The following is a 13527-nucleotide window of genomic DNA, read 5'->3' on the forward strand; positions in this document are numbered from 1 at the left end:
AGCTGAGTCAAGGCTGACACCTTATTTACTTCTACAAAAACAAAATACTGCGGATGCTGGAAATCTGAAACAAAAACAGAAAATGCTGGAAATACTCAGCAGGTCAGGCAGCATCTGTGGAGAGAGAAACAGAGTTAACGTTTCAGCTCGACGACCCTTTGTCAGAACTTATTTACTTGTTTTCAGCATATCTGGAACTTACAATTGGCGCACCATTTCTTTGGCCTTGAAATTGGGGCAGGGCCAGTCCTGTTGGTTTGATTGCCCCAAAGCCAGTGCGGCTGATTTTGTGCTCATAGTTTGACCCTTCCCATGGCCTCCTCTCTGAGACCCGACAAAATCATTTAAATGATGTAAATGAGCGACAGTGGTGCTGGCACGTTGAAATTATCAAGTTATGCTCGCTATGCAGTACCTGTTGTCAGGATCAGCCGTGATTGTCAGAAATTGGGAACTTTTGAAGTGTCTGTTTTAAAACAGCTATTAGGCACCTTGCATATGCTAATGAGGGACCTAATGATTGTTTGAAGTCCCCTCTGAGCAATTGGGCTGCCCTGAGTGGAGCAAGCGTTGGGCCTGTGCTGCTCATGTTTTATAACCGTGGATGCCCAGTAGCAGGTGACCTCCATCAAAAATATAGTTCCTGGCTCCACAGCTCTCCCATAGGCTGCAGCTGATTCCCGATTGGCCCCTCTCCCTCCCTCCCTCCGGGAATTACCTGAGGGCCTCTGCTGGCGAGACAAGCTGCCCGAAATTCAACTGTTTGAAATAGGCACGTTTTCTCTGGAGGCATGATTGGCATGGCCAGCTCACTTAAGTTATTAAAATGAGGCCCAAGGCCCAATTTTGGACCGGCCAGCCTCAGGCCTCTTGGTTGCAGCACACGCTCTGTGCGTACTGTTGGTTATGGCCCCGAAAATGGGACAGAACCAGTTTCTACCCCTTTATGTGGCTGTTATGGTTTCAGTAAATAGTTTAATGGAACCCAGTGATCCCATTGATTGACCATGGGCTCTAACTCCGACAGAGTTACAGGATGTTTTGTAACAGAGCCTGCATGCTCAAGGAACTCAGTCCAAATTCAAACTGCTAGCAGTTGCATTCAAATGCAACTATTTACTAATGGGTGCAGTGTTTGAGTGTGCACGTACTGTTATAAAATAGGGGACCTCAAGTTGATTAAAATGCTCACCTTTGCTTTAATTGGTACTCTGTTCCCTGTTGCAGTGCAAAATGACTGCATTCAGACAGTATAGCAATATTATTAGCTCTTATAGTCAGGCTTCTTATAGCAAGAATGAAGTGTCACAGATAATTACTGCTAGATTTTGTCAGCATCAGTCATCCACTGCTGAACACTCTGTGTTTTGCAAGCTCGATTCGCAAAAAATATTACTTTTGCCAAAAAAAGGGATTTAACTTTATTCCTCACTTTAACAGCTTGGTAAGTTTCTGCCTCAAAGCACAATTCTGTTCTCTGGGTCGAGTTGCCTCAGATGGAGCTGTTGCCATGGTGATGGAGTGGTATCAGACCTTCATCAAGCTTGCTGCCAAAGGGGTGGCGGTGGTGGTGGCGGTGGCGGAGGGCGGGGGTGGGGGGGTGGGGTGGTGGTGGGGGGGGGAGGTGAAGTAAAGAAGCGTGAGGAGGGAAAGCAGTCAATTCACGCTCAGAGCATCGCTTCACATATCTCTTACAAGTGATGCCTCTGCTGTCAGATTAGTGGGAACTCAGCTGGGGTTTGGAATTGCAAAGCTTGCGATTAGTGAAGACAGCTTTAGTGTTGCCAGAGTGTTTGGGAGAGCTTTTTCTTTTAGTCCGGCCTGCTCATCCTGTCCTGACAATGGTATCTCGGGGTCCTTTTTATCAGCGCCCACTACCCGTAATCCTTCTGAGATTTCTCTGCCTTCTTCCAACAGGACTGCCGGTTAGAAGCGTGGACTTCTCCAGGGGGACGGACAACATCACCATCAGGCAGGGAGACACGGCTATCCTCAGGTAGGAAACGCAAGTTAATTATGTGGAACGAAGTACAAACAGAGGCTCATTAACATCCTGTTGCCTTTTCTAACCCTCTGAGGGAATTTATTTCTTTGGCTGTTTTTAACATAATAATTAGAGGCTTAAGATATGATAGGGTTCTGATCATCACCACTGTTATGCAGATTTCTCTGTTCTGCAGGTTGCTCGCAGCCTTGTTTTAAAATGTTGGCGTGGCAGTCTTAACGCTATCCTTTAATATGTAAAGAAATAGAAAGCGGATCCATGTGCTGTGAGTTGCAGGCATACTCAGGTATTCGAAGGGTTACATAATAATTGCTTACTGAGAGCCTAGAAACACAGAATACATTACGCAAAGCTGTGAAAGCTTTAGAGGAAACATTGGGAGATTGTTGTTTTCGGTCATATGTTCTTTTCCGAATTTTTTTGAAAATACTCGTGCCCGGAAGCACTGGGATGATCAAAAATGTGAATAATGGGATAAAAGTAACGCTTTCTTGTCCAAGTGGTTTTTAAATAAAGGCTGGTTCCTGGGCTCTTGGCAACAGCGAGCTTTGATGCATTTCACTGCTGAAATAGCAGCTTCAAAAATACAGCCGTTCTTGCAGAATATCTCATTTAAAATGATAACTTATACACTGAGACTAGTACAATGTCAACACATATTGTATGTGTGAAATAGTCTGTGTGCTTGTGGCAGAGAGAGAGAGGGAAAAAAAGCAAATCAGGAGGATTTTTTGTTTGAATTAAGTGAAAGAAATGAATCATTTTTGACTTGATTCCCCCTCTCCTAGTGACAGGCTGCTTCAAAAATGTGCATGTATAGTAATCATGCCTCTGTGTACATATGTGTTCTGTGTATTCATGTGCACTGAAAGTCCATTTATTGTTTAATCCCTTTCAGCTCAATCGACTACTAAAGCTTGAACAAAATCCATTGTTAAGGTTAAAACAAATCCAGAACAGGATACTGTGGGGGAGGATTGAGTATACTATCATGGTACTGTCTTGTCACTGAGCAGGTGTTGAGGGGGAGGAGAGAGGCGATACAAAGTTTTTAACAGGATAATTAACCCTTTCATTCCCTTTTTTCCCCTTGTGCATGTTTTCTCTTTAGACTATTAGGTTAGTTTTTTTTTCTCCTTTTCTTATTTGCTGTTTTCTTTCTCTCCATCGTTCAGATTTGTATTTGTTGTGCTGGAGGGTTGCTGTAGATTAGTTGGCAGGGGAATAGAATTAAAATCTTGAGTTTCCAACCTGAATCTGGAGAATTAACGGGTGTGGCAATACCGCTCAAACACATTTATCCTACTCTTTGTAATAAGTGGATGTGGTGCTTGAAGCTTCAAACACATACCACAGAGATACTGCTCCAGTTCGCCTTTGCTCACAACTCATGTTAGCTTATAGGTTTCATGTCTGTTGGCCATCCTCCATTGCCTTGCCCAAGGATCCATTCTTTATGTGTAAGCCTACATGGAGTGCCAGCTATTCAGCTGTGTGGGGCATCACAGCCAAGCTTGTCCACGGACGCACACATCCAGCTGGGGTTACTAGATAGTCGTCAAGCATGGGAACACTATTTGATTCTTTTTCCTTCTTCTCTAACCCAGGGATAGTGAGTTCAATTGTAATATCACCACCTCCATCACCCCAGTTAAAGTCATAACTCAGAACAGACCATGGTGTAAACCTGACACTTTCTTCGTCTATATGGTTTAGTTGCGCACTGGACAAGTATGATATATTTGTGTTTAGATTTTATATTTAGATTCAATCAGTATCCCTGTAACAAAAACTATATTGAATAGAGCAGTGTTGACTAAAATAGGAGTGGCTTGCAAAACAGTTAACCTTGTTTTATTCCAGATGGGTTTCTACGGGGGCATGTGATGTTGTTTTTGCATAGTAGCCTTTAATGCTTCTATCTGAATTATAGTTCATGTCAAAATGAAAATGGAAACTGGAAAACTGCACTGGGAAAAAAGAATCATGTTTCAGTAAATGTGGGTGTCTGCTGTGACACAAACGTTTCCGAGCTGATATGGTGGGGCTTGAATGAAATTAAGAGTAGGTTGTTTCTGACTGTACTGGAAAGCTTCCCAGTGAGGTGGAAGTGTAGCTTTAATCACAACTTCAAAATGACTGCATTTCTTGACATTGTTTCTAGGGGGCGGCTGGCAGGAAACCACCAAGGTTTCTGCTCCTGTTCATTATTGTTGACTCCTATTGTAAAGAATGGATGTAAAGCCAGGTCAGGATAGGGTTTGGCTATAATACCTCCATTTCTAAATAGCCTGCCTGTGGTTACTATCTAGTTTCACACATGAAGAACTCACTTGGGTGAGATACTGGAAAGCCACCTGATCTCCAAAAATTGTACTCCAACTTGAATCACAGCCTTCAAGAGTAATGAAGAGGAATTGCAGTGTCGTGTTTAAGATTATATTATGTAATCATGCATGCATTCAGCAGAGGTAGCTGGTTATGGAGGTAACGCTATTATTCATTTGATAAGCTCTGGCTCAGATGTAGGTGATCAGCGGTTCAAAAATGTGCTGTCGAAATAAATATATAGTGATGCTGCAAACAATGTGGTTTCTGTTCAATTTTATTCGGAATCCATTTGAACACAATGTTGGGAATGTTATACTGGCAAGTGTACCGCAGGATACGACAATATTAATTTCTACATGTGCTGATGTCCAATCTTGATCGCACTGTTGGGGGAACCATCTTGGGTGTCTGGGAGAGAGGGAGGGTTTATAAACTACTTGGATACACCTGCAGGTGGCCTGATAATGGAGAGGATGTGGCAGAAGCTTATAGCAGTAGGTTGTCTGCTGCCTGCTAGTTCAGCCAGGGAACAGCTTGCTGCCGCCTATAAAAAGGCAAACAGGAAAAACATTAAAATAGGCCTGAACCCACCCCCACAGAAATTGGACAGGAGACACAGTTAAGCACAAAGGAAAATGGGGTAGGTCTCATCTGACCAAACTCCAGAAACATATGTGAGAGATGGATAAAATAGTCAAGCTCTTAATTTGACTGCAACTATGTGAGTATTGTTGCCAGTTTGATGCCTTCAGCAGAGGAACACTTGTCTTTCAGTTTATTTGTGCATTGGTGACTCAGTGACTCAGCAAATTTAGCTTGGTAAGCAAAGCTTCCAGATTAAAAATCAAAATGTTTATGTGAGCTGTGCTGTCATGCATGTGATTTTATTTTCCTTAAATTAGCAAACCTGCTTCATGCTAGTTCGTCCCCTGACTGATTATAATGTTGCCATTGGTGGGGGGGGGCAGGGGGATGCAGGGGAGCATGGCCAATGAAAAGCATAGAAGAACTAAGTGTACTTTTACTGTTTTATTGGGCATTAATAGTGCATGCCAACCATGGATTTTGTGTCCAAACTTATTCTCCATCTAACAAACTGTTGATTCAGACAGACCAAGAGGCCAGATAAAGGATTTTGATTACAAACAGTTATTGAAAAACTGTACTCCAGACCAGGGATACTAGGGTGGAGGGGGTTTGTGTTCCTAAGTGCCATAGCAATCCCGCCCTTCTTCAACTTTGAAAATTTAAGTTTTTGCAACTGTTTGCAGCAAAGGAATAAGTGGCAAACTGAAATAAAGACTCAATTTTATCATTCTGGGTTAATCTGCGAGTACCAAAATGGAAGCTAATCCTCTACCCACCCCACCCCGCCTCATAATGTTTCTCCCTCTGTCTCCTGAAAGTGCTGACTGATGCTGGCATGGCTCCAGGGATGCTAGGCACCCTTTGCCCTTTGGTAGCTCATCTAAACCGCCATTCTTCTTGTATGAGCCTGACTGAGTCAGAGTTGGGAGACTGTTCCACCACAGGGGTGGGGGAATCACAACTGAACCCAATCCTGTCCTCTCTTGAAGTTCACCCACAATTCTGGGAAGAGCCAACTAAAAGTGATCAGTTTCAAAAACCCTAGCTGGTGAACCCCATCTTAGTCCAGGGTCATTGAGGCTGATTGTGGGTGTTGCAACTGCAATTACAGTAAAGGTCTGTTAATTCAGCACAGACTGAGATCTGTTGTTTTGTATGGCTAAAGTACACATTGTCTTTACGAGGAAATTAGAGATGCATGTCAGGAAATTAGAGATGCATGTAACAAGGGTACGACAGTAATCATGGGTGACTTTAATCTACATATAGACTGGCCAAACCAAATTAGCAATAATACTGTGGAGGATGAATTCCTGGCATGTGTATGAGATGATTTTTTAGACCAGTACGTTGAGGAGCCAACTAGGGAACAGGCTATCCTAGATTGGGTATTGCGCAATGAGAAGGGGTTAATTAATAATCTTGTTGTGCGGGGTCCTTTAGGGAAGAGTGACTATAACATGATAGAATTCTTCATTAAGATAGAAAGTGAAGAAGTCCAATCTGAAACTAGAGTCCTAAATCTAAACAAAGGAAACTACAAAGGTATGAGGAATGAGTTGGCTATGATAGATTGGGGAGCTTCATTAAAAGGCATGAAGGTGGATAGGCAATGGCTAACATTTAAGGAACAAATGCATGAATTGCAAGTTATACATTCCTTTCTGCTGCAAAAACACAAAAGGAAAAGCAGACCAACCATGGCTAACAAAAGAAATTAATGATAGTATTAGATCCAAAGAGGAGTCATATAAAGTTGCCAGAAAAAGTAGCAAGCCTGAGGATTGGGAGCAGTTTAGAATTCAGCAAAAAAGGACCAAGAGATTGATTAAGAGGGGAAAAGTAGAGTATGAGATTAAACTTGCAAAGAACATAAAAGCAGATTGTAAAAGCTTCTACAAGTATTTAAAAAGAAAAAGATTAGTGAATCACACAGTGCAGATAGAGGCCATTTCGGCCCATCGAGCCTGCACCGACACATATCCCACCCGATCCCCGTAACCCCTACACCAACACATATCCCACCCTATCCCTGTAACCCCACGTATTTAATCCCCCTAACACTAAGGGCCAATTTATCATAGCCAATCAACCTAACCCGCACATCGTTGGACTGTGGGAGGAAACCGGAGCACCCGGAGAAAACCCACGCAAACACGGGGAGAATGTGCAAGCTCCACACAGACAGTCGCCCAAGGCCGGATTCGAACCCGGGTCTCTGGTGCTGTGAGGCAACAGTGCTAACCACTAGGCCACCGTGCTGGTGGTACAGGAGAATTTATAATGGGGAACAAGGAAATGGCAGAGCAATTGAACAAATACTTTGGTTCTGTCTTCGCAGAAGAGGACACAAATAACTTCCCAGAAATGCTAGGGAACCAAGGGTCTAGTGAGAAGGAGGAATTAAAGGAAATTAGTATTAGTAAAAAAATAGTGCTGGAGAAATTAATGGGACTGAAAGCTGATAAATCTCCAGGGCCTGATCATTTGCATCCCAGAGTACTAAAAGAGGTAGCCATGGAAATAATGGATGCATTGGTTGTCATCTTCCAAAATTCTACAGATTATGGAACAATTCCTGCAGATTGGAGGGTGGCAAAGGTAACCCCACTATTTAAGAAAGGAGGGAGAGAGAAAACATCAGTAGTAGGGAAAATGCTAGTGTCTATTATAAAAGATGTGATAACAGGACACTTAAAAAATATCAATGGGATTAGACAAAGTCAACATGGATTTATGAAAAGGAAATCGTGATTGACAAACCTACTGGAGTTTTTTGAGGATGTAACTGGTAGAATAGACAAGTGAGAACCAGTGGATGTGGTGTATTTGGATTTTCAGAAGGCCTTTAATAAAGTCCCACATAAGAGGTTAGTGTGCAAAATTAAAGCACATGGGATTGGGGGTAATATACTGGCATGGATTGAAAATTTGTTAACAGATCAGAAACAGAGTAGGAATAAATGGGTCTTTTTCGGGGTGGCAGGCAGTGACTAGTGGGGTACTGCAGGGATCAGTGCTTGGGCCCCAGCTATTCACAATATATATCAATGATTTGGATGAGGGAACCAAATGTAATATTTCTGTAAAGTCTGTGGGTTGTGCAGTAAATAAATACACAGACTTTTGAAGTACAAACAAACAGGTCTTTACTATTCAGAGGTCAGGGCGAATCTGCCCTAGTTATCCAGTAACATCACTTATATACTGGTGTGGTCACTGTCGGTATTACCGTATACAGAAGCCAATCAAATAGTGCCACACCTAAAGTAGTTCTCTTAAAGGTGAACGGTTACACTCAGTCGTTCCCTTAAAGGTAGACGGGTACATACACTACAATCCTCCCTTTTTAGCTTATTACTTACAGGGTCCCCATTAAACATACATATCTTCAACTTCACATAATAATTTACAGATATACTCTCGGTGGAGAACAAACAATTTACAGAGATAATTCCGGTGGAGTCAACGTCATATAAAACAGTTTACAGATATACTTTCGGTGGGAACAGTTCACAGGTTCAGTCTCTGATCTTGACTCATTCCGAACAGCATCTCTTTGGTGTAGCCGGTTCACATGGCTAGCGTGACTCCTCCATAGCCTTTTTCTTAACGTAACAGCTTGACCTTCCGTCCTGTTGAACCAGCAGTGCGGACTTTTACAACCAACTGGCTGTCTTGATAATTTTCGGGTTTTCAACTAATTTCGCTCCTTTCATGGTGTCCCGCCTGAGATGATAGTATTTTAGACAGTTATTATCTCCTGCTTCTTCTTTTTCTTTTCTGCCTTTTTGAAACTCTCGGAGCTCCTTTCTCTGCGGCCATCTGTAGCGCCACCAACTCTCTATGTTCATTAGACCTTAAGTGCTTCATGCGGATTTCTGTACTTTGGGAGTTTTCATCACAAACTGGGCAGACCAGATCCTCGTAATATTCAGTGTCACTCAATAGGTCAGGATAGTATTCGGGGTCGTCCTGAGTTAGGCCAGTGAGGAGCCCTTCTACTTCCTTCTTATCCAACTGGACGTTAGCCGACGGTGGTTCCTTCTCTGACCATCTTTCTTGAAAAGACTTCTTCAAGCATTCATATTCATCCCGCTCTTCCTGGGATGTCTGCCATTCCTTCACGCCTGGCCTCATTTGTGAGTTCAATACCTTCCCTTCCATCGGGGATTCCGTTATCAGGCTATTTAATCCTTCTACTGAAGTAGCTGTTTCCGCATTCTTCTGTTCCCCTTGACGTAATTCAGCATACTTTTGACATCCATGTGCAAGCTGTGTTGCCCCCTCAGCTCTCTCCGTGACTTTTGGAAGCTCCGAATTCTTTCCCTTTGAAACCTGAAACTCGTGTTCCCATTTTGGAGTCTTGTCCCTCAGCGTGTATAAGAGTTGGCTGGCCGTTAACTCTTCTACGGGGACACTGTGGATTAGCGCCTTCTCCATTTCATCCACCTTTCCCTCCAATGTTTTCACCTCCCTTTCCTCCGGTCCTTTGGTTTTAAGCGCTCGAAGAAATTGCGCCTTGGTGTTCTCTAACTCCTGATCAGGGGCCATTCCTACAGTCTCTGTGTTCCTTCCATTGGCCTTTCCTTCCACTGCCCGGATTCCTAGTTGAATATGTTCTTCAAGTTGTTGGACCTCTGCCATTGCCGCCTCATATTTGTCTTGGGTTTCCTTCAATAATTTAACGAGTTCTTGGACATCTTGAATTTCACGTTCTGCTATGTCTTCCACCTCTAATTTTCCATCTATGGATGGAATCTCTACCGATGAGTCTGTCTTGGCCTGGAGCTCGTCAAACATTTCCTGCAGCCTTTGTAATTCTCGCTCATGTTCAAACTTTAGTTGTTCATATGCTTTCACTAAAACTAGCTTTTCGGAGGTTGCCGAGTTAATCCCCTCCAGAATTGTAGCCTGGGCCTGTTCATACTGTTCTTTCCACTTCTCACACTCTGCTTGTAAGGAGTCGTAGAGAAGAACTGGAATAAAATCCCGGCTTCCTGAAGATTCCTCTTCATTTGCTTCTTTCGCAATTTCCTGTTGGAGTTCAGCCAAGGCTGCTATGCTATCTGCCTCTTGAAGTCTCACTGCCATCAAATCTTCTTTATTCTTGCAGTCTATCTCAGTCATTTTCCCTTTATTTTCATTTAACTGAGTGATAAGCTCCTCTTGCAACATGGCCACATTATTCACATCAGGTAAAGAAGCGTTTCTCTTTTCCATGTCCAAGATTTTTTTCTGCATCTCTTTAAGTGCACACTGTGATTCAGCTTCTCTTAACCTTGCCTGCACTAGCTCCATCTCCAATTGCAGAACAAAATCCTCAGTGTAGCGTGGTTTGCCTTTATGCTGTATCTCTAGATCATGCAAATATTCTAACTCCTGAACATCATAAGGGAGGTGTGATCGGTAATTGGTCACGATGGCTCTATGGTCGCTCTCTGCTTGAGCCAGCAGGTTCTGTTGTCTTTCCAGACTCTCCCATTCGGTGTCATAGAACTTTTTCCTTGTTTTCATCTCTTGTACGAGACGGTAACTTAATTGTTCGAATTGTTGTCGTACTTTGAAATAACGTTGAGTTCGAGCTCGGTGTTCCTCTGTAATGCATATGTCTGTGACTTGAACAGACTCAGAATTCTCTGTCTTTATGCACGCCATCGTTTTTCCAACCTTAGTCAGTGAGTTCATGTTAACCTTGTTTTTCATACGTGGGCTGGACTTATCGTCTTCCGGCTCAGAGTCTGAGCTGCTTGTCTGCACCGAGTCCTCACTCGTCATTGCTTGTAGGTAGTGCCATTCCATGTCTATTTTCTTGATCCACTCCCGTCCTAGAAGTGGTGGTCCTCCCTCATGTAGTACATACAAGTTCATTCTTGGGTGTTCTTTACCCCTATCTCTCACCTTGACTCTTATTTTTCCCATGGGGTATACTTTATGCCCCGTGTATGTCTGCAATACGAACTTGGTATCTCTTAAGGGTATGTGTGAGAATAGCCGGTGGTAATCCCCTCGATTTATGACTGATACAGCTGATCCAGTGTCCAACTCCATTTTCACTTGGACTCCAGCTATTTTTAGCATGGCCCAGATAGTTTGTAGGTCAGCTTCCTTACTCACATGGTGGATACTCAGACTACCCAGCTCCTGGCCGTTTGGATCTGAGTCTGGATTCTGTTCGTCTGAACTCTTCTCAGCCCCCTTGTATACCTTGTTGTACTTTTCTTGTGATGGCTTCCTTTGGTTGTTGGTCTTCTTCCCTGACCGGCATACCTTAGCGATGTGACCCAGTTTGCCACATTTCCTACATTCTTGGTTCTTAAACCAGCATTGATTCTGGTCGTGTGTTGTCTTCCCACAACGATAGCATTTTGTTGTACTCGAGGTAATTTGGTCCACCCCGAGCGCCGCCGCCTTTAGTTGCATTTCTGCCGTTCCTTTCGCTGCGGCTTCGTGTGATGCGGCTATAAGGACAGCCCTGTCAAGTGTAAGGTCGTTCTCTTCTAGTAGGCGCTTTTGCGTCCCTTCCTTGGACAATCCGCCTACGAACTTGTCTCGCAGTGCCTCTGTCAGATTCCCTCCGAACTGGCAGTATTTCGCTAGCCTACGCAGTTCGACCAAGTATTCTGCGTTGTTTTCGTCTTTCTGTTGCGTTCTTGCATAGAATTTGAATCGTTCAGCCAACATCAACGGTGTGGGGTTCAAGTGGTCCTTCAGAACAACCACAATCTCTTCGAAAGACTGATCTGCCGGTTTAGCTGGTGCTAGTAAATCCTTCAAGAGCCCGTATGTCTTTGCGCCCATCGAGTTTAACAATGTTATCGCCTTGTCGTCTTCCTCTATTTTGTTGGCTTCACAATAGATCTCGATGCGTTCCACGTACGTGGCCCAGTCTTCTATTTCAGAATTAAAGTCGTTAATATTCCCTCGCTTAGGCATTTTTCTTCCCTTGGGAGCAGCACCAGTATTTCTTTAAGTATTATTTATTATCTTCTTTTTTTTCTAAAATGGCGGTTTTCCTGCGAAAATGGCGGTTTCCCGCTCTTCCCTTCTCTCTCTCTCTCTCTCTCTCTCTGCCCACTTCAATGGCAGTTAAGATGGCGGTTCTTTTCCCGCGAAAATGGCGGTTTCCCGCTCTTCCTTTCTCTCCCCGCCCACTTCAATGGCGGTTTCCCGCCTCTGTCGTCTTCTCCGCCTAATGGCGGCTTTCCGCGTTTCTCCCTGGTGTAAGGGGTACGCTTTCCCCACAGCGGACAGGTTCAGCCGCTGGGCTGGCTCTCGCACAGCTCCCCTTACTCGGCTCTGTCTTTTCCTCCCGCCCGCACGGCTCTACCGGCGCTGGGTACACCCCGTTAACGGAGGACAGTTCAGCCGCTGGACTGGCTCTCGCGCAGTCTCTCTCTCCCCGTGCTCGGCTCTGTCTCTCCCTCTCCCGCACGTTCGGTTCTACCGGCTCTGGGTACTCCGTAGGTGGAGAACAGTTCAGCCGCTGGACTGGCTCTCGCGCAGTCTCTCTCCCCGTTCTCGGCTCCTGTTCGCTCTCCCACTCCCGCACGTTCGGTTTTGCTGGCTCTGAGTACCCCGTTGGTGGAGAACAGCTCAGCCGCTGGACTGGCTCCTCGCAGTCTCTCACTCCGCACCCGGCTCTCACCCGCACGGTTCCCGTTCGCCTCCCAGCCCTCTCGCAGACCGGTGTTTCCCTCCCCGGCTGCGGCTGGGTTTCTCCTCCCACGCCTACTCGCAGGCTCAGCGCTTCGTGGCTGCGGTCGCTGCCCGGATTTTTCCCGCCGATCGCGGTCCGGCTGTCACCCGACGTCGTTGGACCCGACTTTTGGCCGGTACAGCTCCCCCTCGACCGAGGTCGAGTGCTCTGCCCTTCTCCTCCGGATACTTCTACCCCTTCCCCTACTCACAGTCTCTTCGGCCGCCTTGTTTCTTGCTGGTCGGCTCACTCCACACCGTGGTAGCAGGGTAATCAGTGCCTGTTGCTGATGAAGCTTTTGTTGCTAGTCTTCCAGCTTCTGTAAAGTACCACACTTTCTGTTGTTGTAGCCTCGTGTTTTCTTTTGGTAGCACGACGAGGGCGGTTGCCTCTCTTCGACGCTCTTTGTTACTTTGCTATTCTTGCCGCAGGGTACGATCGGACTCGTCGCCACTGTAAAGTCTGTGGGTTGTGCAGTAAATAAATACACAGACTTTTGAAGTACAAACAAACAGGTCTTTACTATTCAGAGGTCAGGGCGAATCTGCCCTAGTTATCCTGTAACATCACTTATATACTGGTGTGGTCACTGTCGGTATTACCGTATACAGAAGCCAATCAAATAGTGCCACACCTAAAGTAGTTCTCTTAAAGGTGAACGGTTACACTCAATCGTTCCCTTAAAGGTAGACGGGTACATACACTACAATTTCCAAGTTTGCTGATGACACAAAACTAGGTGGGATTTTGAGTTGTGAGGAGGATGTAAAGAGGCTGCAAGGCGATTTAGACAAGTTGAGTAAGTGGGCAAATGTATGGCAGATGCAGTATAACGTCGATAAATGTGAAGTTATCCACTTCAGTAGGAAAAACAGAAAGGCAATGTATTATTTAAATGGTGATA

At 44.6% G+C, this 13527-nt stretch overlaps 1 protein-coding gene across 3 annotated transcripts in view; it reads left to right on the plus strand.

Moving 5' to 3' along the window:
• The first annotated feature begins 1626 nt into the window (after positions 1–1626).
• Positions 1627–13527, plus strand: part of lsamp (limbic system associated membrane protein) — a 1225843-nt gene continuing 1213942 nt past the window's right edge. For all 3 annotated transcript variants that reach the window (XM_086006581.1, XM_086006582.1, XM_086006583.1), the window contains exon 1: positions 1627–1996. In XM_086006581.1, coding sequence (XP_085862707.1) covers positions 1842–1996 — 155 coding nt within the window. In that variant the 5' untranslated portion in view covers positions 1627–1841. The remainder of the gene's footprint in view (positions 1997–13527) is intronic.

The sequence above is a fragment of the Somniosus microcephalus genome, chromosome 14, assembly GCF_052327205.1.
Source record: "Somniosus microcephalus isolate GS21.2 chromosome 14, FLI_Smic_1.0, whole genome shotgun sequence".
NCBI lineage: Eukaryota > Metazoa > Chordata > Chondrichthyes > Squaliformes > Somniosidae > Somniosus > Somniosus microcephalus.